Source organism: Mitosporidium daphniae, assembly GCF_000760515.2.
Source record: "Mitosporidium daphniae strain UGP3 chromosome Unknown contig-6, whole genome shotgun sequence".
Lineage (NCBI taxonomy): Eukaryota > Fungi > Microsporidia > Mitosporidium > Mitosporidium daphniae.
The window spans coordinates 43,734-70,082 of NW_013546154.1; the positions used below are offsets into that span (position 1 = coordinate 43,734).

Genomic DNA, 26,349 nt, shown 5'->3' on the forward strand with positions numbered 1-26,349 from the left:
GCCTCCGGCGAGAGGAATCTGGGAAAACCCCCCAAATTTACAAAAGAAAGTCTGTTTTTAGCAGCGAATATCTGGTCCCTGCAAGCTGATCAACATTGGACTCCACCCCAACGCAATTTCTGGCTTTCGCATGATTCCGCCTGTAAATCCGAAGCCCCAGGTCTAAAACAGGGCCACAAGAACCATCTACTTCGGATAGCAAAGTGGCCAGCCTGTGGGTAAACTCAAGCCTCTCGACACAACTGGTATTGAAATTCCCGGGCTTCCCAAATAACCGCTCCTATAATCATCATCTGATTTGCATCAACATACTGCATCCTCGCCATAGCAAAGGAGGGGAAGGCGACATGTGGAAAGGGAGGGCTGCTGCACGATGACGCCAAAAAAGAACGTCCACACACCCTGTGCACTGCAAGTTGGACATGCAGATGCTTCAGATGGCCATGAAAATTTGCAATGTTTGCAATAACGGCGACAAAGCTCGGGCACATTTGAAGGGAAAAATCCCACCATCTTTACCCTGGCCCTGTATATGGCAGGAATCTATGCCGTTAAAATACGAAATACATCTGTCGACAAGATAATGCTAGAAAGATCTGAAAATGGCATTTCAGCATATTGGAATCTTGTAACGCTCGGCGGCTCAATCATAAGCAACCTGCTAACCCCAGAATGCTCTCTCCGCCTACACTTGATTACGAAAAAAAGAAAACCTCAACAATGGCTGACAAAAAGAGACACCAGCGGGACTATCGATTGGGATAATCGAATGGGATGCAGGGAGTCCGCAGCCGTGCATGACGGCAATAATTTCCTCCGAGTCACTTCCAGGACAAATCGGGCGGGCATGAAGATTTTTGAAGTAGGCGATTCGCCCAACATGTAAAATCTCTTTTGCAATCGGTACATGTTCATCCCAAAACGTACAAAGAAGCTTATCAGCGACCACGTTCTGCTGATGACCAAGAGAATCGGCTCCTTCAGCAACAATTGTCCTTCACATAAGCAAGGAAATGCCAACCTTAGCCGCTCATTTGCGGTGTAATCACCCAACACGACGGTCATCATCATTTCAGGATTTTCTGCCTCTTGGGTGTTGCAAATGTGTATCACCTAACGCTTAGAACTGGCATCTATACCTCTGCCACGAGATCAAAGTAACACCCAGCTCTGATATCTTTGACTTCGCGCAGTTTCTTAAAATTGGGAGCAAACGCATGAGAATGGCCATTTTGAGTGAATGTTGGCATAGGGAGCGTTTCTGCTCTTGTGGGTGAATCGGGTCCACAGAGAGAAGCCCATGTGGGCCTGATGTCGTTCTTACAAAGCTTGGACCACCAGCTGTACAAAGAAGCTATCCGATTAGAGTCCGAGCTCACAAGCGGGCTAGTTGAGGCGTGTCTGCTTACTGAAGGGCGAGGCTCCCGGTCCCTTGTGATCACAACAAACGAGAACCCTTTGGTATTGATTCCCATTAACTCGCCCTTGTATCCCTGTATCTAGAATAGCCAAGCGGGGCTTACCTTGACTCGATGCAGACGGATTGCCTCTCCAGCAGACGCTATTTGTGGAAAGTCCATATGGCTTTTCAGAAATAAATTAACCACGAATGGGGATGAATTTTCTAGCGAATGGTCGACCATCAGCAACTTCATAAATAAATCTAATGGTCAATGGCACAAAAACGCCAACCTTTTCCTTGACACGTACGAGGCTCAATCCATTCCACCACAAGACCAAGCAAATCTACCACTGTATTCGACATAATTGTCGCAAGCTGGGGATAGCAGTGGCGATCTGTTTTTGCCGGAAAATCGTCCTTTACTTCGGCCTTAAAAGACAAAAGGGGATTATTGGCCGATGCTTCTGCAGATACCCGGCAGATTCTGGAAACGGGATTGATTATCTTGGTGCCCAACGAGGGCGAAACTAATTGCAGATGGATAGCCTCTTGTAGCGATTTCGCATATAAAATAAGCCGGATCGAAAATGGAATCATCCCACTCCAATTAACTACCAAATGGGGATGCATATCGTCTTGGTGAGTGATCATGCAATTTTCGATCGAAACAGGGCCACTTATAATGACTTTGTCCTACGAGGTAATCCAACTCGGGTGCATACATGTCGTGATGGAATGGACAAAAGATTTGCAACCTCCGAAGCAAGGGTCACGAAAAGACGTCTCTTTTCAGAAAAAGAATCGAAAGGAGAATACGTAATGACCGACCTTTCCAGACCGGATGCAGAATCATCCTCAAGAAGAACTCGACATATGCCGCCCTTTAGCGAATATGTTGATATGACGGTGCCTCTGATAAACTCATCGAAACTTTGCAAGCGTCTCAATTCATAAAGGTCGTCAAATGTACGTAGAATTCCGCCGACACTGGACATGAAAAATTTGCAAATTGAAAATTTTGCCTCAAAAAATCAATTAAAAGCACGCCATTTGTGTGGGCCTTGAAAATTGAGAGGAGCATTTGACATTGCCAGCACGCCTTTGATCTTTCTTTACTCGGTTAGTCATCTAATTATTTGACATCTTGTGATTTACAGCACTGTCGTTGATAAATTTGACATCACATTCTGCTGTACTTAAATGAAGTTCTCCATTGCGTTTTTCCTTGTGCTTCTTATTCCCATTCTGATTGTCGTTTATCATGGCATTTATCAGGACGTCCATTGGCTATTCTCGACCTTATCGGAACTCTCACGCGTCAATACCGAAATCAAAAGCTCTAACGTGTCACAACCATTAGTTAGGATATCCAAGGGCTATATCCTAACCCCTAAAAATGTCACTAACGGCTTTCGGCCGTGTGAGACGCCTTCCCGGCCCCCCTTAAAATTCGAAATCATCAATTTGCGATCGATCTTTATGTTCATCGGGATGCTCACCTTTTTGACATCTGCACTAACTTTAATATTTATAAACCGCAATCTGTTGCGACTCCAATAAAAGGTTGAACTTGGGCGTGCTTTAAAATGTAAAATCCGGTTTCTGAGCCGACTACAACTAAATGGGCAATTTTGCAAAAAAGCCCATGCTCGACCACCCCAGTGATCGAAGAGAGCCTCCGTTCAATATCCATCAAACCGCAGAAAACTCCATCGCTTGAAGAGGGCGGCTGTAAATCAGCAACGATATGCCCTTGATCGGAAATGACGGGCCCAATTTTGCCGGATCCATTTCGAAGAACGAGGGCAAAATTCATCTTCTCACACTCCTTTTTCACCAAAGGATATGCTTCTGGAACAATTGCCAACGGGATGCCTTTTCTCCACTACACTGAACACCAAAAGATATCTACCTTATGACCGAGGCAGTTTAGCTTCCCAACCTTATCAGAATCAACGATTACAATGAACAGTTTTGCAGAAAGAGCTACAATTTTCTCCAGCAAATGAGCACCGCCGCCACCTTTAATTATAAAAGACCCAGAAGAATCAACTTCATCAGCACCATCGATGGCAATGTCTAGCTCAGCATTAGGGGCCTGCGAAAGAGCGGCCAGGGTCATTCCCGAGCTGATGATCAGCTGTTGGGATTGGAAAGAGGTTGAAACGGCAAAGCAATTCTTTGCAAGGTCGCTTTTAAGCCGGGCCTTTAGTTTTTCCATAAAAACAGAAATCGTGGTTCCAGTTCCGATTCCAAGCCAAGCAGACCCATTTAGACTAATTGCCTTTTCGATTGTTTCGATGATTTGCGGAAGAATCGCCTCAACAGCATTGTCTCGACTTTTGGCCACTTGGCTGGACATTTAAATTTTAATTTGAAATAAAATTTCGTCCAATGTTGTCTCCCAGTTCTGCAAGAAATCAAGCCTTGACGGATGCCTTTGACAAGGCCAAGCTAAGCATCATCGAAAAATTCAGGTTTTAGCTCTGCATTTTATTCTAGTTTTGAAAATATCAAGGAAATATTTCCAGAATCGCTGACGTCTCCCTCTGTGGATAGTAGTGTGCTTGAAGAGGCCCATGTTCGAGCGAGGACAATTCTTTCCGACAAACTTACGGTAGGCCATTTTGGGCCTGACATTTGTATAGAGCATGTGGAACGAAACAATGGTGAAGAATCAGGTTGAAGATGCGCTCTCCGTCCTAGATGCTGTCATTGACCATTCCGAACTTCTTGATCCATCGTTTGAAGTACCGCCATTTCCTTCATCAACAGAAAATATATTAGATGATGAGTTAAGGACAAGAAGAAACAACCAACTCAATTTCTTAATCCGGCTTCGAAGCATATTGTGAGCAAACTTGGTTTCATTTTAGGAAGCAAGAAACAGCAGAGGAAATCCAACGGGCCGTCAATGTAGCACACCATGTGTCTGAAATAGAAAACCTGGACTTGACGATTCGAGATGTATGTGCTTTATTATTTACGCGTTTGCTAGCTAAATCAGCAAAACGAAGAGTTGCTACAGAGCATCTCGAAGGTGCAGCAGGAGCTTGCATCCAAAGGGGAGCATATTGTTGCCTTTCAGAAGAAATGGCAAAAGGCACCGCCATACTACTAACTGACCTGTAGACATGGGATACGCTATCGGAAGCCACCTGCTATATCAACCTCAAATCGCAAAGTGAGCCTGCCAAAATGGACATCTAAAAACTGGGAGGTCATTTACGATAGCTACGGCGGGGAAACGGGCAAATCCGATCTCAAATACAACTGTTCACTTTAATTTTCTTTAATAATGGAAATAGCAATGCCCATAATACTACTTCGCTCCATTTGGAAATCTGAAGGCGTTTGATGTGTTGGAGATCCATAAAAACTACGGATAAGCTATGCGGCGAAATCAACTGCTTGCCCCGTACAATTTGATTGGTTCTTTAAATAATCTGGAAAGGTCGGACTCTAATAGCGCAAAAAGACACACGGAGGAGTCTCTATGGCATCTCCATCCTCGGATTGGATCCGATGGATTCCAGTTGAATCTTCTAGGCCCCGAAATTGGAGAGGAGAACCAAAGTTGCAAGTTTGGCGGCTGCTTATTGATGACAATGGTATTGGAGGTGCCACATTTGAGAGTTAAAACGCCGCTGGAAAGTGTAGCATCCACGCTATCGTATGAAGGAACACGGCCAACAATCTTGGTATCAAAGGCGTCAAAGAGACTTTGAAGCGTGTCTTCTGCTGCCCGCTCATATGTGACCATGGCTCTGGTAGATGCGAAGCGGCCAAGCAGGGAGGCCCTCATTTTTAAAAAATTGACGCCTTTAATTTAGTTTAACCGCAGGGCTTACACCAATGCTTTCGGATTCTTCTCTTCAGCAAACATACGTTTCCATTTATCCCAAGTTGGTCGCAAAGTTGCGAGAACATCTCTGCGGCTACACTCCAGCTCTCCCGCCATCATTGATAGATAGCATTTTTTCTGTATTCCCTATCCTCCTATTTGTAGATGCTGGAATATAATATCGAGGGCGGCAAGATGATCCGCGCAAAGCTGTGTATTTCGGTATTTGAGAATCTCCATGCTGCTGATTCGTGTTTCCCGATTTCGGTTGAAGATGTCTGGGTTGTGGGCTGGGCAATCGAAATTGTAGCATTTGCCCATTAAATATGTAGATGCAAACGTTTTTTTTGGTCGCCGATGACATTATGGACGAATCCTGCCTTCGCAGAAACAAGTTGTGCTGGTACAAAAAGGTTGGATTATCTGCAATAAACGACTCTATTCTGTTGGAGTCTTTTTTATTCTTGCTTCTCAAAATGCACTTTCAAGATAGACCCCATACGCATATCGGGCTGTTCTCCCTATTTAGGGATGTGATCCTAAGAACCTCTCTAGGACAGGCTTTGGATATGAAGTGCGAATCGTTGAAATCTCCCCAAATGAGCTTTGAGAGGTTTGGCTGCTGTGTTAAGCTTTAGGTATCAGCAAATCGTTGTGTATAAAACCGGCTTTTACACATTTTATCTTCCCGTCAAGTCTGCTCTCATTTTGAAGGGAATCGATATCGATGACGCGCATTTGATGCCGATTCTTTTGGGGCTGGGCGAATTGTTTCAAATTCAAGTACACCTACGGTGGGTATTTTAAACTGCTAGGACGATTACTTGGATTGCTTTGGAGATCCATCGATAACGGGTAAAATTGGCACCGACATCCAGGACTTCAAATGCTCTTGGTGTGTGCTCACTGCCTTATCAATAGACGGCGATGCCTGTGATGTTTTAAAGGTTCGTTGGTGTTTTACTCTCTTTAGGAGAATTATGGAAAAGAATCTGGCGTTGAAACCGTGCGTTCATACTACAAAAGGCTGGATATTCCCGCCATCTATGAGCGAGAATGTTTAAGTCGGAAATCCAAGCTGTCCGGTGTGATATTGGAGAACAGCCACTTGCCAGCAGAACTGAAAGCAATCCTGCAGGGTCTAGTGGATCGACTATTACACAGAAGTAGCTGACAACTTTATTTGTACGGCAATAAATTGTTGCCAAATTTTGAGTGCTCATGATGGCCTTATTGGAGCCCAACCATATTGTACTTGTTGTATAGCATCATGTTTCGCTTCATCAGCACAAGCAAAGGGCCCAGCAGCCGATTAAAGGCATCGACTTCAATTCGCAGCACCGAAAGCGGGTTGCTTTGCGCTATCACGGTTGCCGCGCGTGGCTGTTTGGTTATCAGCGACATTTCGCCAAAATAGTCTCCAATGACGAGCGATTTCTCCTGCTTTCCATTGATGCAAACATTTGCATTGCCCTGGGAGACAATGTAAAAAGAATCGCCAATATCACCTTCCCTTATTACAACCTGGTCCTTTTCGTATGAAATTTCCTTGATGCAATCAGAAAGCTTAGACAACTCAAGCTGGGACAGCGTAGAAAACAGAGGAATGTTTTTCAGAAACGATTCATATCTCTTTCGTCGATTGTAGTTGTGGTTGATGACGATTTTCCTGAATGTCAATCTGTCAATTGCCCAAAGAGAGCCGGATTCACTGCTGCAAATGACCGTTGCAGCGCGTGGGCTGTTGTAAAGAAGGGCCAGCTCACCAAAAGAGGCCCCGGTGCTTATGGTTTCATATTTTTCGCCATTGACAACGATGTCAAACACCCCGTCTTCGATCACATAAAAGAAATCGCCCGAATCGCCCTGCCTTATGATGACATCATCTGCCTTTGTAGGCCGTTCAAACATACATGAGATCTAAAGGAATCAGCTAAAAATCGATCACGTACAATGTCGGTCAGTTGGTTCTTGTCCAGTTCCTTGAACAGGATATTTGACGAAATGGCTTCTTTAATTAGTTTACAAGATGATTCTGATTTGGGATAGTGCTGTTTTGGCGGCTCTTCTTCAAGGGCATAGTTTGCATTTACGCCGTCCGGGTATGGAACACATTCTGCCGATACCGACCCTCGTCGCAAAGAAATGAGGCTGGAAATTTTTTCGGTCGGTGGTGGACATACATATTCGGGTGTAAAAGAGGCGCCGAAATTTCTCTGAACCGCCGAAGCATGGCCAGCAATGGTCAGGTTGGAGAATAGGGCATTTTGGCTTTCCAATTCGGCGATCAGGCTTTCTTTTTCGGGCAGATCGTGCTTCTCCTTACTTAGCGCATATATACAAGCAGATAGTGCCAAAAGCCTGCTGGTGTTCCTAAGATCTGGGTGCAAAGCAAGCTTTCTGTAAATGTACTCGCATGATGCCTAGGCAGGGAAAAATTGGTGTAACTTGCCTCAAAAAAGATCTTCAGATCAGACTCAAATGCTTCATATGTGTTATCCATTGCAACCCTAAAAAATGATTTTGATTAAATTTGATCATCTGTGTATACAATCCAAAATTGATTGTGCCGCCTGTAAGTTGCATTAGCGTTTAGCGCTGGTTTTGGGTGGCAATTTTTCCCGTGTCAAAATACACGCTGCGCCAATGTTCTCCTCCAACGTGATGCCCATCAAGGTTGAACGCCAATATTCACCTCCAGCTTCAAAGTATGCCAATCAAATTCTGAGCCCTGTTGTTCTGGAAGAGGTCCCAAGAAGCGCCGAAGATGGCTATTATATGACGGAGTATTTTCGCCTGCCATTTGGAATAGCCTTGATCCCTCAAAAGAATGTGGTGATCTTTCTGTGCTTTCTAGGGCTGTTTGTTGCTTATATCATTCGGATCTGTCTATCCCAGGCCATGATACCGATGTCGATTCACTATGGATGGGAGGAGGCCATCCAGGGACACATATTTGCTGCGTTTTATTACGGATATTTGATCACCCAAATACCAGGGGGGTGGGTTAGTCAAATATTTGGCTCAAAATACGTCATCCTTTGTGGGATTCTGGGATCTTCCGTTCTAAACACCCTGGTGCCAGCGGCCTCAAGCAATGTCCGTTTATTTATTGCCGTAAGAATGCTTACCGGCTTTGTCCAAGGTGTAAGAGGATCTCTTAATTTAAAGATAGGTATTTTATCCTTCCTGCCTTCATTTACTATCTTGTTGGGTCGAGCCGAAACACAGATCAATCGCAGTGGCGTTTGTGATTTCGGGACAGCATTTGGGGACTGCCGTAGCTCAGGGTGGCTATCCGCTGCTGGCGACGCGTCTAGGCTGGAGAGTGCCCTTTTATTTAATCGGCGTTCTTGGATTTGTTTGGTCGCTTTTTTGGGTTTACTTGATCAAGAGCAAGCCGACAATCCCAATGCCCTCGACCACATCTTCAATCCTAATTTGCAGCTCCCCCGTCAACGATGAGACACAAGGCGGCGGCAATGTTGGCGATTTACAAGAAATATCGCCTATCGAATACTCCTCAGGCATGACAACCAAAGATTCGCTTTCGCCTTGGATAACGTCAGGAACATCCTCATTTATCATTCAAAAGCCCCCTTGGTATGATTTCTTTTTCCATCTGTCGGTGTGGGCTTATTTTGTGCTGTTTTTCTGCTATAATTGGTCCTTTTATTTACTTGTCGCATATTTGCCCAAATACTTGGCCACCATTCTCGGGTTTTCCGCTGGAACGTCCGGAAAAATCACCGTCACCGCGTACATTGGGCTATATGCAAGCATTCTTGTTGGTGGGCGGCTTTCCGCTTCGCTTATGTCAAAGAAAAGATACAGCCCCACGTTCACTAGAAAATTGGGCGTTTTCATCGGATTGCTTCCTTCAATCTTATTGTTGCCTGCCATTGGAGCCGGCATATTTCAAGATCGCAACAGTATAGCAACTGTACTTGTCATAAGCATTGCTGCGACCGGATTTGCCCAGGCCGCCTATGCGCCTAATCCGATGGATTTGTTTCCCAAGTCACCCGCCATAGTTGCCTCGATTGGTAATTCCATCGGAACACTGCCGGGATTTCTATCCTCAATTATGGCCGGGTGGATCCTGCAGAAAGGAAATTGTGGATCTGCTTCTGAAAAGATTTGGAATGATTTACATGTTGGATCCCCGTCTCCATTCAATGCCCCTCCCATGTGTCTCACGGCATGGGGCTTGGTGTTTGGGAGCTGCGCCGCGGTGTATTTATTTGGCTTGGTAATTTGGCTTTTGTTTGCGTCTGGGGTACCAATCAGACCAGCAGCACGCTTCGGATCATCACATCCAATGAGGGGGGCAAGTGGGCGATGCTAAACGATCAAACATGGGTTCGAATAAATTTATGTATATAACACCGACTGCAGTGACAGCCCAGCACCAGTCAGTTGACCCTATGCATGCATGTACACACACACGTGTACCACAATTGAATTTAATTTCCAATTCAATAACAACCATCAAGTTTAGCCAAAATTTAAAAACTTTTGTCCAGAATGAACCATAATTTGGGTGTTCATGTTTTGCCCGGGTTTCCCATTCTGGACGGAGAACAAAATGTCCTGTGTATCTAGAGCTTATTCGGCTTATGAATAAGTTCTTCGTAATCCGGAGATATTTCATCTGTAAAAACTATATCAATGACAGTGCATAGTGGTCCTTCAGATAGCTAATAGTGTCCCATTGATGATCAAACGCCATAACAATGCCCTCCGTATTTATAGAGCATATCCAGGCCATAAACAGGGGCAAGTCACTTGGCGGTATTACCTCCGAAAAGGAGGCCAAGTTTATCACACACGCTATGTTGCAATTGCACACGAAAAGAGAGACGGACGTGAACAGGTCTTGTATGGAGCCTAGCTTTTGAATGATTCTGATTTTTTTCAGAATGCCGATGGACGGAGACACCAACAAGTCAGGCCCGATGGGCGCGTTTTGGTGTTGCAATATTAGGATGGCATCTGGCAAGGTGTTGCTCGCCAGGGACTCTGCATGGCATTGCGTTGCCTTCCACAGTTGATGCACATCTGTTTTTTCAGATACAGCGTTAATTTGAAGCATAGCTTGAATGAAATTAAATTTTACCGCCATGCAAGCTAGCAATCGCTTGGAAAATAATTTGAAAAGGAGGTATTTGACGTGCTTCCCTTTCGTCGATGGTCACCACCACTGCTGCCATTTGCGCGATCATCGGCATGATCGTGATCATCAAGCCAAACATAGTATTTACAGCGAGTAGAAGATGCTTTCACACAAGTGGCATAGGGCCTTCCAACATTGGGGCCGCCTTTGACGTTAGAAACCTTTGCAATCAGGCCACAATTGCACTTTAATGTGGGGTCAGATAGGTCTGCAGACGCACAAGATTGATCTCTTGGCCTTTTTGCGCCATTTGCGCCTTTGAACCTGGTTTGATTTGCATGCAAATCTAAGGAACCACCACGAGTTTGTCTGGGAGCGTTTACGGTGTTTTCAACATCATCTGCCCATAAGAAAGCCCCGCAACTGGAGCCCTCTTTAAGCGAGCAGACATAAAAGAATCGGCCGGTATTTGGCCCACTCTTGCTCACCTTCCTTTTAACAACGGGAAGGTTGCAATTGCACAAATGGACAGCGTTAGCATCTTCAACATTGTCGCTGTACCCACTGGTGGGGCTAGATGTCTTGGTTGCTTTTTTCGACTTGGCTTTTGGCGGTTTGCAGGGTTTTCTCTTTTTGCCATGCTCGTCAAAGTCATCATGGTCGCTGGTGGTGTTTCGATATTCATCATCTTCATTTTCGCGCGAAATGAAAGTGCCGGACTGCTCACTGGGCGCATCTTGTTGCCAGCCAACAGAATCTGCCTCTGCGCACATGTTTGAAAATGCCTAAATAAACTCCACATTCGCCATACATTATCGAGGAGATGTTTTGACGAAATCATAAGCTTGTAAGCATCGACAAACGCTTTGATGTAGTTTTGTAGCACAAATGTTTTCTCCAACTGGCCCATGCATACGGCATTAAGATCTTCTTCCAGCTAAAAATGTCAAAAACCCCGATACTTGTCTTCTGAGCATAGGCTTGGATAGCGACATTGAAAATCCGATCGAGTCAAAGCCGGCTATTAAAGCAATGCCAAGGGGCGATGGTTCAAGTCTGCGATCCTTTGTCCTCCTAACATAGCCTCGTGTGATGACGGTGTTTATATGGTCATGAATTGTTGCGTCAGTTCCTAGTATCAAGCTCAAAGAACCTACCAATTCCATTCCGATCCATAGTTGCAATCAGATCCGATTCGGATAGCAGCAGCGGAGCTGTTGTCCTTCCAGCGTCAATTTTCAATTCCTTTGGCATGATCTTTTCGTTCAGCGTAAACTTTGGGAGTGTAACTGCACTCCAAGTCTCATATGGCTGATAAACCTCAAGATAATTTAGTTCTGTCGGATATGAGCCTGGAGGAAGAAGGAGAAAAGCATGCGATATATTATACCTTCGCAATGGAATGACTCTTCATCTCGAATTGTCAATGTGGCAGAGGCTTTAAATCCAACGGCATCCTTTGAACAGCAGGCCAGAAATCTTCTCGTGATGTACTCGTAAATTTTGAATTCTTCCCCTTCCAACTCGATCCCGGGCTTTGTGGGATGAATGGGTGGATGTGCCTGGTCATCTTTTTTTCCTTTTCTTGGAGGCTGGAATAATTCGCTTTGCTCTGCAATAAGCCTACCAAAAGGACCAATCGACAATACCTTGCAGCAAAAGGGCCCCATTTTGGATGATTGCTTTGCTGCACAATGAGGGGCTTAAAATCAAACGAGGCTGGAAATACTTCGGTCTCCGTTCTTGGATAGCTGATGAATCCCCGGTTGTATAACGATTCGGCAATCTAAATAAACAAACAAGTCTCCCACCTTCATCAGCTTGTGGGATGAGATTTTCAAGTAGCTTGATGCAAATTTTTGTAAAGCAATCGTTGTCAGCGGATATGGCTTGCTAACGGGAAAGAAAAGTATGCAATACTATTTCGTTGTAGGGCTTTCAGCGTAGCTAGTAACAGTGGCCAATGGCGATTGCAGCAATCGCTCGAGAATCAACGTGGCAATAAGTGGGTCAAACAATCGACTCCGCCCCCATGCCAGATGAACGGTCTGGGTAGCCTTTTCGATTTCGAGCTTGATAGCCCAAAAGGGCTCTGAAATGAAATTTTTTCTTCGCCAATATTGCTCGACAACAAATCCCAAAGTGGGGAACTGGCAAGGCCCATAACTGATAATGGTTTTTGAATTTGTCCTTTGATATGCAAGAGTCAGAAATCTGGTGAATGCGCATCCAGTTCTGAGGTCGATTTCTTGTCGGACCTCGACAGCTTTGGCCTGGTTATAGTCCAGCTCTGTCAATCTTGACATTGAATAGTAAATGTCTTTTGCAGTGACCGAAGAATATCTTGCTCGCTTGACGCAAAGATGTGTGTTGACTTGAAGACAGATCTTGGCAATACTAGAGCCTATGGCCTCTCCCTCCCGATCACAGTCGGTCCAAAGGATCAACACATCACAATTGCGAGCCTCTCGCTCCAGCGTCTTAAAAATGCCCTTGTTGTTCTACATTAAATATGCCAAGTGCCTGTACCTTGGAATCGTACTTGGATAAAAGCGGGGCGTAAAGAAGTTGCAATGGATCCACTTTTTGCCAATTTGAATAATCTTCAGAAAAATCGAGGCTCTCAATGTGGCCAAGAACGGATGTCATTATCATGTCTGCTGCAGCACCCTCGACATTGTGATATTCAAAGTCATATACACAACAATACTTGTTTATTCCGGGTCTCTGCAGAGTAGTGGAAACCAAAATACCCTATTCAGCTGCCCCTTGGATAGGATAAAAGCTATAGATTTCGCCATGGCCGGTTTTTCTGCAACGTTAAGCACTCGTCTTCTCATGTAAAATGAAAATTTTCTCCACGCGCAATGAAGCCAAAAAATTGGTTTTGCAATTTCCTGTTTTATTTTTGGCTAAAAAATACAAAATTTTAATCAGACACAACTGGACGTGCCCTCCGTAACGCAGAGAACACGGAAAGCCCATTTTGTATGTCTGTGACAGCGGCATGCCACTGAAGCCTTTCCCTTGATGCCATTGTGGACCGGAATTGCCTACGTGAAGCATTTTCTTCTTCCTCCTTAGCAGAGATGGATGAGATGTAGTTTAAGATGAAAAACAAAGGAAGGCAGGTTGCCCCAATCAGAATTGATGCAGCCCATTCGAGCTTTGATAAAGGGACGGTTCCAAAAACGGTGCCGCCATATTCAACGATCAAGAATTGCCCAAGAATCGAAAAAAAAAGCACAGAAAGAGAAATATGGTTGTCGAGCATGTTTTTGAACGGGTTGAAAAAAAACTTGTGCGCAATGCTTGCCGCTGAGCCTGGAAGCGGAGGTAGGGTGCGGCATAAGATTTCATTCCATAATTGCATCATCACAAAAGTATTGAAGACAAATGTCTTGTGTGTGTCAGAAAGGAAGCTAATCATGAGTAAAAGTACGACTATCTGGAAAAGAGCCATCCCAAGAATTCGTATCCACATCCCCTTGGTAACAAGCTGTCTATTCAACCCCTCTGGCTTTCTATCGAGAAGCTCTGGAGTGGGCCCATCTGTTGCCAAGGCAAGAGCGCCAAGGGTGTCCATCAACAAATTGACCCAAAGAAGCTGTAGTGCATTAAATGCACCCCGACCATCTGAATTCAGCAAAGCTGAAATAAATGCCACCACAACGGCAGAGATATTTACGGTCAATTGAAATAGCAAAAATTTTCTTACAGAATCTCCAACACATCGGCCCCAGCTGATGGCCTTGACGATTGAGGAAAACTTGTCATCCATTAAAATGATCGAGGAAGCTTGCTTTGCAACTTCAGTACCAGTGATGCCCATTGAAAACCCCACGTGGGCTGATCTTAATGCAGGTCCGTCGTTTGTGCCATCTCCCGTTACCGTGACTATATCGCCTAAAGCCTTCAGCTTATTTACAAGAATTTGCTTGTCTAGGGGAGAAGATCGAGACAAGACCTGAAGACGAGGCACGATCTTGTTTAACGTGGCTTCATCAAGAGACCGGAATCTTGGGCCTTCAATGGCAAGCCCGCCTCTCATCAATATTCCAGCTCTTTTAGCAATTGAAGAGGCCGTTTCTAGAGAATCTCCAGTAACCATTCGGATGGAGATACCCGCTCTCTGGCAAGATAATACCGCTTTAGGGACATCTTCTCTCAAAGGATCTTCGATACCAACCATTCCAATGTATACTCGACTCATCTCCGATGAGTCATCGCCGGTAAAGTAATCCATACCACCGGCAGATTTACCTACACCATCATCGGGAGAATAATAAGCAAAGGCTATTGTCCTCAATCCCATGCGTGAAAGACGCCACTGTGTAGCTTTAATTGCAGCATCGTCAATAGGAACTTTTTCAACCGTTGCATGGGTAGTTGAGTTGATCGATAGCTGCATAGAGCAACTTGCCAGAATAAGTTCAGGGGCGCCCTTGATCAATATTAAGGGGGGTCTCCCAGCTTTAGATTGGTCAATCGAAACTTTCATCATCTTTCGCTCAGAACTAAAGGGAACCATATCAGCAATAACTTTTCCAGACTGGATTGAATTTACACGCTGCATGCACGGATCTTCGATTCCGAGCTTTTGGAGCATTTGCAAAAGCGCGACTTCAGTTTTTGAGCCGATAACAGAATCCTTGTTTTGGTCGCCAAGGGATGGAATTATGGCTGTAGAGTTTAGGATGATCGAATCAACAAACAATTCCTTTTCTCTGGCATTTTCTTCGAACAAAGGAAGCAATGGGCGCAGCAGATCATCATCCTCATAGCCGGAATGGCAATTCGATGTCGACGCATCCTCGCTGATGTCCTCCTCAAATTGCCCGTAGAAATCTTCCTCCAAAGAGCCCTTGTCTTCTGAAATGACGCCAAAAGCGACGCCAAAAAGGGATCCACCAACCACCGACATTTGATTGGTAGTCAGGGTCCCAGTTTTATCTGTACAAATGCAAGTAGCAGAGCCCATTGTTTCACAGGCTGACAAAACACGGACGAGATTATTTTCGGCCGTCATTTTTGTTGAGGCAAAAGCAAGGGTTAGGGTTACCGCCATTGGAAGCCCCTCCGGCACAGCAACCACCAAAATCGTAACCGCTTGAATAAATATGTTCGTGATGGCTAGAATGAGATCAGAAGGGTTTGTAAGCAAATTTCGCTCGGAAATCAGCAACTTTATCAAAAGAGAGCCAAATAAAAGCAGCGCAGAGGCTATTCCAAAATATGCTATTTTCTCTGCCAAGTTGAAAAGCTGCTTTTGTAAAGGGGTGATTGATGGAGCACCCTGCTGACCGCTACCGTCATCCATCATGGATGTCATAATTTGACCATGGAGTGAATGGCGTCCCACAGCCAGAATCAGCATCTTTCCTATGCCTTCGCAAACGGTCGTTCCAGACAATAAGAAGTAGTCGTCATCATTGCCCTTCCTGATAGGCTTTGATTCGCCAGTTAAAGAAGATTCGTCAATTACTAAAGAATGGCCGTCAACAAGTATTCCATCTGCTGGAATAACCTCGCCAGCTTCTAGAAGCACAATATCTCCAACAAGTAGGGTGAAAACTGAGACCATTTTTTCTTTGGAGTTGCGCAAGACGTGTATTTGGCGATCGGTATTCTTTTGATGCAGGGAACGAAATTTCCGATCCTTGACCCAATCGTTGAGGGAAGAAATTATCACCACGCTAAAAACGGCAGCTAAAATGGCAGCGCCTTCCAACCATTCGTGGGATGTAGCATCTGGAACAAAAAGCATCCGATAAAAGCCAATGATTAGTGAAATGAACGAGGCGATCATTAGCATGATGAGGGTTTTATCGTGCATTGCGTCCCAAATGAATCTAAACAAAAGCTTTGACGGCGGAGTAGGGAGTTTATTTTCGCCAAAAAATAGAACCCTTTCACTAGAATCTTGATCGCTGAACATCAGCCCGTGGTCGGCGTTTGAGCGCAGCATATCTAGCAGGCCAGGAATGCCGCCATAATGCTCAACTTGTGAACATGACTTTTCTGCAACGAGTTTGGACAGCTCTTCAGGAGCCACCGCAGTCATATTGGTCATGTTGAAATCGATCAATGCAATGTTAATTAAAATCAATCACCAATTGGCCCCAATTATGGGCAACATGAAACCAATAGGAAACCAAATTTAAATCAAAATGCAAACTGATCTATCCACAACATTTAAAAAATATTCAAATTAATTTGATGAACAAATATGTGGATCGGATCCGATCGATGTTTCAATAAATTGGATTCTTTATTTGGCAGCCGCAAATTTTTAACTATCCAGCCGATCATGGATGGCCTACTTTTGGGGCTACAATGCAGCACTGGTCCTATTTACCAGGTACCTCTGATAACTATAGCTGCGTTCCGTTTGCCGTATTGCACCCCGCCATATGTGTCTGTCTCTGTTGTAACGCGATTGTCACATTGCCAAATTAGGGTTAATTTAATTTAATTTAATTTAATTTAATTTAATTTCATTCAATTCAATTCAATTTAATTTCATTCAATTCAATTTAATTTCATTTTTGATGCTTCCCGCAGCAGCCGCTGCGGGCTATTCCTTTATCAGATACAAGTTTGCATCTGCCAACTACTTTGATACTATTCACTGTGAAGGCCTAAGTATGCCCCTCTGGGAGCTTAGAGATGAAATCATAGCAGCCAAGAGGCTCGGCCGCCTTATCGACTGTGATATCCACCTATTTGATGAACAGACAAAGGAAGAATATTTGGATGACAACTATTGCGTGCCCAGAAACTCGCTTGTCATAGTAAAAAGGCTCCCAAAATCCATCAACACTACGTCTGCAAACAGAGGGCTTGGTGGCGGCCGAATGCGGACCATGGCTGTGATGCAAGAATCCGCCCAGTTCGGCAATCCCAACCAATCTCGCCAAAATTTTCAAGTGCCGCTCAATGAGCAGGCGGTCGAGCAGAAGCCTATTCTTGGCACTGGGCTTTCTACGTATCTAACCCTAACCCTTTTTATCATAGGATGACCCCGGAGGTTTTATTGCATTGTCACTAATAGATAGCTTTTGGAAGAAGAAGCCCGTATTCAGGCCATGTCTAGGGCTACCTCGGAAATGTTTACAAAACACTTGGACATGCAGGAAATTCTTGGATTATCCCAGTATCGGTTCTCGCTTTATTTTTGTAGGGCAGAGCGATTTTCGACGAGAAAACCCCAACTCCAGCAAGCGTCATCGACACACCAGCCTTCAGGAAGAATTCCACATCCCAATTACATCTGCTATCGATGCGGATCAAAAGGTTTGCCATGATCGACACTTAGTGTAGATCATTATATTTCCGACTGCACCTATGGAATGGTTCTTTCTGCCGATGGGAAGCTGCAGCCCATGCAAATGATGAAGCGCGTAACGGGAATCCCGAAGACATTCTTGGAGCAGGCTAAGGAGGAGGAGGAGTCCCCCAATGCCCGCCTGGAGACAAAAAAGCGGATGATTTCATATGACGGCTCCATGGTCTACTTTGCGCCGAACACTCGCGAATGGAACAAGTTTTCGTCAATGGCTGCTGCGGAATGCGAGGAGCCCTTTGTAGAGGCCGATGACGACCCCGACCATTAATTCCCACCCTACAATTACTAAATGGACGCTTTGGCGAAGCCGCAGAGCATTTCAGCCGCAGCATGTTTATTGGTGTGCAGATTTTAGCACCTGATCGCTTTGTCAATGGAACTTGAATTTTTGATGACCGATAATCAAATGATTGCTGCAATTTTAAATTTTTAACTGCCAAATTTGACTTAAATGAATTATTCGGGTGCGTGACTAATTTACACCAATGAAACGCAAAATTAGTCGAATTTTGATGCATCGCATTTTTCATTAATGAGACCCACAACCTCAGTGTTTGCTTTGGCTCTTGGTGCCATAGTTGCTATATCTACGCTATTTTTTCTTTCCACTATTTTTATTGTTAACAAAAGCACGCAAGAAACCCAGCTAGCGGCGTCAAAGCAAGCTATCCCTGGAGTGAAGCTCTTCGATACACAAGAAAAGTCGCTAAGCCATAAAGCTCACTCGCTGCCAAGTACTAGCCCTGCGCTCACTTTGACTCCTACACATATAGATCCTGCTTCCGGTTTGGGTGATTTTATGTCTTCTAGCGTCTTGCTATCGATCATCAGGATTTGTACGATTGGATTTGTTTTTGTTTCAGTAGCTATTTTTTCTAATCATTTCCCAAAAAAGCTCACTAGAATTCTGGTGAAAAACGTTCTTGTAGAATATGTCCGTAATGGGGTCTCAGATTTCGTAAATTGGTTCTGGTGTATTCCTCCACAACCTGCTTCTCCCTTGACGAGGGCTAAAGACCGCCTTTTATCCGTAAGCACCACTATTTTGACAACGATCTTCGGGAAAGACTCATATATTTTAAATGGGATATACACGATATTGAACGATGTAATTCTTGATGGAATGCTTATACCAATGTTTAACGCTACTATCATTTATCCTTGCACAAACCCACTTAGCGTATTTATCCCTGTTTTTGATTTGCTGATGTATATTCCTCGAATCAGCTTAAATGTTTTTTGTTCCTTAGTTTTTGAACCAGCAAATAACCCCCCTAACCCTGGTACAGATCCATATTACCCAATTCCTCTGAATAGACTTGCTTTTGGAAGATTGGGTTTCTTGCGCAGCATTGGAGTTATATTCATGTTTGGCGGGATTTTGTATGCATATCTGTGTCTTATTTTTGCCCTTTGGTCTTTGAATGAAACTATAATATGCTCTATTGGGATGTTCTTGAGCCAGCTGTTTTTTGAAATCCTGACAATATTATGGAAACTAATGGTGGATGTGTTTTTAATGTTTCTGAATTTCCTCTGGGTTAAACTCTTCACTATGAGAATAGGGAAAAACATATGGTCCTATTTCGGTTTCGGTGAAAAGAAAAATTAGCGAATCCGGTTTCCGTTCCAGGGGGGGGGGAGCCTATAAAATTTATTTAGTAAAATTTGACTTTAACATGCGTGTCCGTACTTGAGATCCAATCAAGTGTGAGGCTGTTCAATTTATTTTCATACTAGCGCGTCATCCTTGTGTTTGTTCAAGGCGGCTGTGCAGCCCATGTATGGAGCAAACGACGGTGCTCAAAATCCGCAGTATATTGGCAAGTGCCTCCTCAACAGCATCTGTCGCCACTGTGTCCTGCTGAATTGGAGTTAAAATAGAAGGCATCTGAGCGGAAGGCGGCTTATATGCGCCTGCTAGCCTTGCCAGGGCAGTTGTTCCCTTCATAATTGCTTCGATGTCTTCAATCAGGGATCTTTCCCACGGGCGCAGCGGGATCGAATGCTTTCTGATGATCTCCATCGCTTTAAAAGTACGCAGGATGAGCAGCCCGGTGAGACGGAGGCGCCTCTTCAGTGCTTCCATCCGCAGATCCGCTTGCGTGAGAATGGGAAGTGTTGCGGTAAGTCTGTCAAGAAGCTCATTTCTTTTGCCATCGAGAAGTGCACGGCGGGCAACTTGAGCTTCTGCACGCTGGTGCAGGGCATCAAAGCCAACCACGCGGACCGGAACTCGGCGCTCCGAGTCGCCCTCTTCGACAACGACATTCCAGAAGACATGGCTGAAAGTGGATGACCCTGCATTGTTGGAAACATCATACGAGAGCGCAATGTGCTCCAATAAAACCAAGGGGTGGGCAGCCATGTCAATAAAATTAAATTCAATTCGTAAATCTGACGGCGGTGCCTTCGCAAACTACATATGTTGTCATGTCTTTTCATACCCTTCCAAGCGTTGAGTTTTGTCATGCCTCCAATGTCTGCCCAGGCGTTAAATGGACATCAAAACCATTTTGATGCTGGAGCGCTGCGGCATGACGCCTGTTTCAATATACAACTCGAAGCTTGTCATTGCTCCACCGAGTTGAATTAATAATTAAAATTTCAGAGGACGATGTGCCCGCAAACCGATATTCATCATCAGCTGCTTTGGGATGACAGTGAAGATCCTGTGGCAGACGAGGTTGAAAGTAATGCACCGCGTATCAAAACCACTACAGGACTGATCATTCTGTGCTTGAATCTTAACGTTGACCCCCCGGGAGTGCAGCGTCCCCCGCGCGCTGCATCGATCCATGGGTGGACTGAGACAGTGACATTAGCAACAACAGAGAGTACTGGGATCCAGCCACGTGATGAGGCTAAGAAGGCTACTATGCAGCGAATTGGCGACACCATCCAACAACAATACGCTTCCATGTGGCACGGAAGAGCTCCCCGGCTGCGCTGTCTGCTGGACCCCACCGTTGACGAGCTGCTCAGAGCTGCCAGTGGGCTGGTTGTTGGTAATGCTGTCAAGCCTGTTTGCATGGCCACCAGCAGCTCGAGCACGTCTAGAACAGAAACCTCATCCCCAAAGACTGGCTTGCGGAAGCGCGAGCGGACCACGCCGAGGATAAGAGATGAAGCTGGAGAGGAAGACCCGTGCTCCAACGCCGATTGCCAAAAAGATGTGTCACGGTCGCGGCTACTGATCCACTATAATGGGCAAGGCATGCCTGTCATCACGACAGATGGGGAACTTTGGGCATTCAACGCCACATTTACACAATATGTCCCCGTTGCATTGAGCCGCGTCATTCCCCGCTTAATGCCAACTATTTGGGTGCTAGATACACCGTGGTCAAACAGACTCATTCCCGCGCTTAGCGCAATCGGGCCTACTAGTGGTGATGGGCAGGCGTTAATGCTTGGCGCTGGTGCAGGCTATGCCTCGTTGCATGGCCATCCAGAAATGCCTGCAGACATCTTTACAACGATCTTAACAACACCCATTCGGGCTGCTTTGCATTGGATATCTTGTCGTAACGTGGTTTCTGATCGTTGTGGCAACGCTGGCTTTAGCGTTGGTAGCAGTAGCGCTCCAGCTGCTGCTGGAAATGCTGACCAGAGCCAGGATCCTACTGACAGGCGTCTAGCAGCTCTTTTGGCGGCCATCACCGATACGATTGCTTGGGAAGTGCTTCCAGCACCATTATTCAAGCGCCTTTTCCGCAGGGACGTCGTCGTTGCTGGTCTTTTTCGTAACTTCTTGCTTGCACTGCGGATGCTTAACTGGCAGGGTACTGGTGGCCGTTTGGGATCACCTTGCTCTATGCCTCCGCTACCTGCGGAAGCAATCATTCGCCATCCGCTTTGGGGCCTCTGGGAAACAGTGCTCACCAGAGAATATCTTGGAGTCCCATCTATGACGTCTGGAATTCCCCCCATGAGGTATGGAGCTTTATCTAAACGTCTTTATAGGGAAGATGGTTACACTATAGCGATGAAACAGGATGGATGTGCGCTATTCTTTGCGGCACAAATGCAAGAGCTCTCAATTTGGATCAAAATGATGCTGGAGGAACGTGCGCGTCTCCTTGCAGCTTATCTTCTTTATCCGGAAGCAAAATCCTTGTCTGAAAACATCAAAGAACATTCCATCGAGCTCAAGAACGTGCATGGTGTCGATCAAAAGGGGGGAATTGTAGCATGCGAATTATTGCCCATCGTATCACCTACACTATCGATACAGGGATATTCATTATCGCTCCAGCCCTCAAAAGCGCTTTCTCATCGCTTGGAACAACTTTTGGATGTTACTGCCCCACCATGGCCTCCACTTCTTTACACGCGTATGCACGGCAAGGCCATTGAAGCACTACCTGGATATTCCCCGAAACGTAGGAGAGATTATCTCCCAATATTGCTACAGGCGCTATTACTGGGTCCGGAACTGCGATTGCGTGCTTTGCACTTGATCTCTGCATACATGATGATCTCGGATCGATGCGTGCGTGAGGCTGTAGCTGTAGGGCTTTTCCCGCTTATCACCAGACTTACAACAGCATCGACCAAGGGAATAGACCCTTCCTTAGGAGAGCGGGTTCTTCTTATTCAGATTTGGGCACGTCTTGTCAAAATCAGTCCCGCTTTAGTGGCCGATGAGGGTGTATTTGCTGCACTGATGCATGCTCACTGTGACATTAATCCATACCCACAACCCTCTAGTCGCAGGAATACTATAGAGCCCTCTAGCAGTGTTGCTATTTCGATGCCAAACCCACAAGAAGATCACTTTCCAGGCGATTCGCTTGCATGGTTATTAATGATTGGTATAATGCAACTGCGCCACCTACTACCGCCACCTTGCCCTTGTCGCTATTCTGCAATAGCGAGCACTGGGCTCTCTGTATACGGAGTCATCTGGCTGCTTTTTGCTGCCGCAATAGCCTCTTCGCATTGTGAATACTGCAAAAAAAAGCGAGCTCCAGCTCTATTCGTTCAGATTGGCCTTTGGTTTAACAGTGTGCCAGAAACAGATGAAAGCAAGGTTCTGTTTACCACCGTCAACGCCCTCGCCTCAACTCTTGACATAGCGTTTAATTTTTGTCCACCACTGGCTATTACAACAGGGATGCCCCCGGGAATTCTGCTAGCCCCGGCATACGCAAGCGACGCCCTTGGCCTTCAGCGACTGCGACAGACTCGATCGCTATGGACACTTGCCGGCATAGCCGCAGACCTTTTCTTTGATTCCCGATACACTGTACCGCTTAGCATTGTCAATCCAAGGGACTTGCGCCTGGCTCATAAGACCTAGAGATGCTCCCACCTAGATGTGCAAGCACTTTTTAGCCCCCAACACTGAGTTTAGAAATAGATACAACCGCTCCAACACACATGCCGCCATCCATATAGACGACAAGGAACGCCGCCATGCATATAAATAAAAGAAAATGATGCCGTACACAAAATTTCGATTGGAGAAGGACATGTTGACGAGTATGTTGCTAAAAAGTTGCTTGTAATTTATTGGTCACTCGTCATCCTCGACCATATCGGCAGAACCAGCGCCTTTGGCGGTTTCACGCTCGCGACGGCGCTTTACACGACCTGGGCGGCCACCAGCATATGGTGAGGTTGCAGCAAAGTCAATATGTCTCTCTGCATCCAAACGCACCGTAAACGAAGGGACATCCACGATCTGCCCACCGACGCGGATATGGCGCTGACGGATCAGCACGCGGGCGTGATGGATGCTTTTAGCAAGCTTGGCTTTCCAGATGATTGTCTGAAGACGGCGCTCTAAAAAATCTTCAACCTTCAAGGCGAGCACGTAATCGAGTTTTGCTTTGCTCTTGTCCAAGACACCGATGCGCATGAGACGGCGGATGAGCGCATTTCCCTCGAAAAGCCTTCTAGGCGAGCGTTCCTCCAGGGTAAGCAGCTCACGAGCGGCCTTTCGGATTTTCGCAAGCATGTAGGAGACGCGCCAGATTTCACGCTTGTTACGCAGGCCATAACGACCGGCAAGCTGCAGCTCGGCGTCGAGGCGCGCCTTTTCATATGGGCGACGGGGGACCGAATATGTCTTGGAATAAGCTCGAATGGTCATATAATAAAAAAGAAAAAAAGTAGCAAAATATTGCAGGGGTATGCAAGATGCAATAACCCTGAATTTGCCAAAAAATTTTCTCCATTTACCATGCCGCACTCCCACGGATATAGAGCGCGCACGCGTCACATGTTTGCCCGTGGCTTCCGCCAACACGGAGGAACGATACACCTTTCGACATACATGATCCCATACAAAGTGGGTGACTATGTTGACATCAAGGCCAATGGTGCCGTCCACAAGGGAATGCCACACAAGTTTTATCATGGCAAGACGGGTGTTGTCTTCAACGTAACCAAATCTGCTCTTGGCGTCATTGTCAACAAGCGTGTAGGTTCTCGCCTGCTCGAAAAGCGTATTTCTGTCCGCATCGAGCACGTAAAGCCCTCCAAGTGCAGGGATGATTTCATTGCCCGCATGAAAAGTGCCACTGCTGCGCACGTGAATGGCGAAAAAACGGTTTGTAAGCGAATGCCAAAATCTCAACGCCCAGCATGTGTTGTGGATTTGAAAAACAATGAGCCGCAGCTGCTGCGCCCAATTCCATATGAATGTAAGATTTGAAGTCTCTAACCTCTCCCCTAGCCCTCATCTAAGCGTCGTGTGACATTAATAAAGCATAACATTATCATCCACTAGCGCAAGATTAATTAACAATACATGGTGCTTCCGTGAAGTTACCCGTACCAGTGACTGTTTACATTTTATTGACCCGCGGAATGTGTCAGGTGGACATTGCACGACGCGGAAAAAAGGAAACTGCTTGTAAGCTATTGTGCCTGACGTTCCAAAGCATCTGCATGCGTTACATAATGGTTCACGGCCGTGCGGCTGCTCTCCTGCAGCTCGCCGCCCGCGATAAGCTCATCCAGAATGTAATAGGCCTATGATTGGTAAGATTGTCATAAGCAGACAAGTATAAACGCGAAAATGGCGGCAGCAGCAATATGATTTTGCAATGCCGTAATAGAAGGGCAATCAAAGCTTACCTTCTCGTAATTGAAAATGAGGTCAAGCTCACAAACGTTGCCAAAGTACTGATCAAGGCTCTCCACAAATCGCTGGATCCACTCTAGTGCTAGTAGCTCATTTGCATCCAGGGTGATGCCTGCAATGATGAAAAGCGAGGCGTAGCGCTTGTAGACTATCCGAAGATCTGGAAATCAAACCTACGCGACATACCTGAATACTCGACAAAGTTGCATTGCTTTGACTTTCGGGCAAGGATCAGCGAGGAGAGATCCCGCGTAATCTTTTGTCGCTCCTGAAGAGGAATTGTGGCATCCCACCACTTGGAGAGACGAACCTTTGACTGTCTGTTGATGAGCAACAGAAAGCTCATCGAAATTGCCATAATCTGCGATTTAGGAATGAAAATTTTATTCGAAAATAAAAGCTTTAACTTGCCAATTGAAGCGTAGCTATAAAGTGCATGCCATCCCAATTGGATGCCTAATGGTGCTCGATATTGTGCCTGGGCAGCACATTGATTTTTCTGTATCTACGGCAGGTTTCCAACTGGGAAATTCCCCACATTAGATAATTTTAAACATCCCCATGATGATATACTAGATTTACAAGCTGTCAATGTAGATAAATTTAGGTCCCGTTATATCAGAGAGCCTGGTTAAGAGGAGCCATGCCCACATCTAGACAATGAGGGCAACTTTTTGGTATTGGTGGGTTTTTGGTATCGCCCTTTGCATGTGCGAAGAGACTTCCAAGCAGGCAACGATCGCTGAAAAGCAAAACCTGCTTAACCACAAGTATTTAGAAGAGGAGATTAAGAGGCTTACTTTGCCGGAAAGACCGCTAGATCATTACCAAATATTGCAAAAACTGGGTGCTGGCGCATTTGGGCAAGTATTTCTTGCAAGGTTTCAAAACTCATCAGAAAAGGTAGGTGTAAATGCCGAATAGTCTCCATTTGCAATATAGGTGGCCATCAAGAAGCTCACCAACACCAATGACATCTCGCTATCCTATGCAATTAATGAGATCACCATTGGAAGGGAAATTCTTGGTAAGTTTTTTGTCCATTTTTTCTCCAGGCGATAACGCGCACATTGTAAAGTACAAGGAGGCATATTTTTGGGAGCACCAGGTTTGGATGGTGATGGACTACGTTCCTGGGATTGCAATTTCCAAAATCCCATCCAGGTTCTGGTCATCATCTGCTGTGATCCAGGTGCTACTCCAGCTCACAAGTAACCAATGATGACTATTTAAAGATGTTCTGGTGTCCTTCCAACGCTTGAAAATATGCCATGGGGACTTTCTATTTTCGAATATTTTTATTACCATCGACAGGCCAAGAATTGTCATCCTTGATTTTGGGCTTTCACATAAAATGCTGCCCGCAGATTCTTCAATGAAGCGATCACACAGAGATCGGTTTCGATTTACATCGGAATTTAAAGATCTAATCAAGTTGAAAGAGATTGCCCGATATCTGAAAAAAGAGCTCTCATCAATATCTTCTAAAGCCAGCGATATGATAGAAGGCCTTAATCGGGCGTCATCTCAAAAAGACCTTATA

General features: G+C 45.4%; 16 protein-coding genes across 16 annotated transcripts; 6 read left to right on the plus strand and 10 right to left on the minus strand.

Annotated features, from left to right (window-relative positions):
* Positions 1 to 685: 685 nt before the first annotated feature.
* DI09_6p290 (uncharacterized protein) lies at positions 686 to 2,397 on the minus strand (the record flags this gene model as incomplete). The annotated part of the gene is made up of 5 exons (XM_013381418.1): positions 686 to 995; positions 1,165 to 1,484; positions 1,524 to 1,663; positions 1,711 to 2,037; positions 2,100 to 2,397. 5 exons carry the CDS (start codon positions 2,395 to 2,397, stop codon positions 686 to 688), a joined length of 1,395 nt encoding a protein of 464 aa, XP_013236872.1.
* A 533-nt stretch (positions 2,398 to 2,930) lies between these two features.
* DI09_6p300 (ribose-5-phosphate isomerase) lies at positions 2,931 to 3,764 on the minus strand (the record flags this gene model as incomplete). The annotated part of the gene is made up of 2 exons (XM_013381419.1): positions 2,931 to 3,287; positions 3,345 to 3,764. The coding sequence occupies 2 exons, from the start codon at positions 3,762 to 3,764 to the stop codon at positions 2,931 to 2,933; spliced, it is 777 nt and encodes a 258-aa protein (XP_013236873.1).
* A 505-nt stretch (positions 3,765 to 4,269) lies between these two features.
* Positions 4,270 to 4,515, minus strand: DI09_6p310 (uncharacterized protein; the record flags this gene model as incomplete). Its single annotated transcript, XM_013381420.1, has 1 exon — positions 4,270 to 4,515. The coding sequence occupies one exon, from the start codon at positions 4,513 to 4,515 to the stop codon at positions 4,270 to 4,272; it is 246 nt and encodes an 81-aa protein (XP_013236874.1).
* Positions 4,516 to 4,805: 290 nt separating this feature from the next.
* DI09_6p320 (uncharacterized protein) lies at positions 4,806 to 5,207 on the minus strand (the record flags this gene model as incomplete). The annotated part of the gene is made up of 1 exon (XM_013381421.1): positions 4,806 to 5,207. The coding sequence occupies one exon, from the start codon at positions 5,205 to 5,207 to the stop codon at positions 4,806 to 4,808; it is 402 nt and encodes a 133-aa protein (XP_013236875.1).
* A 371-nt stretch (positions 5,208 to 5,578) lies between these two features.
* Positions 5,579 to 6,310, plus strand: DI09_6p330 (uncharacterized protein; the record flags this gene model as incomplete). The annotated part of the gene is given in 3 exon segments (XM_013381422.1): positions 5,579 to 5,859; positions 5,885 to 6,044; positions 6,062 to 6,310. The coding sequence occupies 3 exon segments, from the start codon at positions 5,579 to 5,581 to the stop codon at positions 6,308 to 6,310; spliced, it is 690 nt and encodes a 229-aa protein (XP_013236876.1).
* Positions 6,311 to 6,476: 166 nt separating this feature from the next.
* Positions 6,477 to 7,664, minus strand: DI09_6p340 (regulatory subunit of cAMP-dependent protein kinase; the record flags this gene model as incomplete). Its single annotated transcript, XM_013381423.1, is given in 3 exon segments — positions 6,477 to 7,166; positions 7,199 to 7,642; positions 7,659 to 7,664. The coding sequence occupies 3 exon segments, from the start codon at positions 7,662 to 7,664 to the stop codon at positions 6,477 to 6,479; spliced, it is 1,140 nt and encodes a 379-aa protein (XP_013236877.1).
* Positions 7,665 to 7,892: 228 nt separating this feature from the next.
* Positions 7,893 to 10,300, plus strand: DI09_6p350 (uncharacterized protein; the record flags this gene model as incomplete). Its single annotated transcript, XM_013381424.1, has 4 exons — positions 7,893 to 8,421; positions 8,489 to 9,580; positions 9,932 to 10,127; positions 10,168 to 10,300. The coding sequence occupies 4 exons, from the start codon at positions 7,893 to 7,895 to the stop codon at positions 10,298 to 10,300; spliced, it is 1,950 nt and encodes a 649-aa protein (XP_013236878.1).
* Positions 10,301 to 10,376: 76 nt separating this feature from the next.
* Positions 10,377 to 13,011, minus strand: DI09_6p360 (DNA topoisomerase III alpha; the record flags this gene model as incomplete). Its single annotated transcript, XM_013381425.1, has 6 exons — positions 10,377 to 11,125; positions 11,520 to 11,714; positions 11,753 to 12,044; positions 12,078 to 12,281; positions 12,318 to 12,863; positions 12,892 to 13,011. The coding sequence occupies 6 exons, from the start codon at positions 13,009 to 13,011 to the stop codon at positions 10,377 to 10,379; spliced, it is 2,106 nt and encodes a 701-aa protein (XP_013236879.1).
* A 280-nt stretch (positions 13,012 to 13,291) lies between these two features.
* On the minus strand, positions 13,292 to 16,435 carry DI09_6p370 (PMCA-type calcium-translocating P-type ATPase; the record flags this gene model as incomplete). The annotated part of the gene is made up of 1 exon (XM_013381426.1): positions 13,292 to 16,435. One exon carries the CDS (start codon positions 16,433 to 16,435, stop codon positions 13,292 to 13,294), a length of 3,144 nt encoding a protein of 1,047 aa, XP_013236880.1.
* Positions 16,436 to 16,913: 478 nt separating this feature from the next.
* DI09_6p380 (uncharacterized protein) lies at positions 16,914 to 17,978 on the plus strand (the record flags this gene model as incomplete). The annotated part of the gene is made up of 3 exons (XM_013381427.1): positions 16,914 to 17,350; positions 17,421 to 17,658; positions 17,739 to 17,978. 3 exons carry the CDS (start codon positions 16,914 to 16,916, stop codon positions 17,976 to 17,978), a joined length of 915 nt encoding a protein of 304 aa, XP_013236881.1.
* Positions 17,979 to 18,242: 264 nt separating this feature from the next.
* Positions 18,243 to 19,322, plus strand: DI09_6p390 (uncharacterized protein; the record flags this gene model as incomplete). The annotated part of the gene is made up of 1 exon (XM_013381428.1): positions 18,243 to 19,322. The coding sequence occupies one exon, from the start codon at positions 18,243 to 18,245 to the stop codon at positions 19,320 to 19,322; it is 1,080 nt and encodes a 359-aa protein (XP_013236882.1).
* A 132-nt stretch (positions 19,323 to 19,454) lies between these two features.
* On the minus strand, positions 19,455 to 20,078 carry DI09_6p400 (uncharacterized protein; the record flags this gene model as incomplete). The annotated part of the gene is made up of 1 exon (XM_013381429.1): positions 19,455 to 20,078. One exon carries the CDS (start codon positions 20,076 to 20,078, stop codon positions 19,455 to 19,457), a length of 624 nt encoding a protein of 207 aa, XP_013236883.1.
* Positions 20,079 to 20,327: 249 nt separating this feature from the next.
* DI09_6p410 (uncharacterized protein) lies at positions 20,328 to 23,015 on the plus strand (the record flags this gene model as incomplete). The annotated part of the gene is made up of 1 exon (XM_013381430.1): positions 20,328 to 23,015. The coding sequence occupies one exon, from the start codon at positions 20,328 to 20,330 to the stop codon at positions 23,013 to 23,015; it is 2,688 nt and encodes an 895-aa protein (XP_013236884.1).
* A 216-nt stretch (positions 23,016 to 23,231) lies between these two features.
* DI09_6p420 (putative 40S ribosomal protein S9) lies at positions 23,232 to 23,810 on the minus strand (the record flags this gene model as incomplete). The annotated part of the gene is made up of 1 exon (XM_013381431.1): positions 23,232 to 23,810. One exon carries the CDS (start codon positions 23,808 to 23,810, stop codon positions 23,232 to 23,234), a length of 579 nt encoding a protein of 192 aa, XP_013236885.1.
* Positions 23,811 to 23,900: 90 nt separating this feature from the next.
* DI09_6p430 (uncharacterized protein) lies at positions 23,901 to 24,374 on the plus strand (the record flags this gene model as incomplete). The annotated part of the gene is made up of 1 exon (XM_013381432.1): positions 23,901 to 24,374. One exon carries the CDS (start codon positions 23,901 to 23,903, stop codon positions 24,372 to 24,374), a length of 474 nt encoding a protein of 157 aa, XP_013236886.1.
* Positions 24,375 to 24,580: 206 nt separating this feature from the next.
* Positions 24,581 to 25,164, minus strand: DI09_6p440 (subunit sigma-1 of AP-1 complex; the record flags this gene model as incomplete). The annotated part of the gene is made up of 3 exons (XM_013381433.1): positions 24,581 to 24,694; positions 24,800 to 24,954; positions 24,993 to 25,164. The coding sequence occupies 3 exons, from the start codon at positions 25,162 to 25,164 to the stop codon at positions 24,581 to 24,583; spliced, it is 441 nt and encodes a 146-aa protein (XP_013236887.1).
* Positions 25,165 to 26,349: the final 1,185 nt, after the last annotated feature.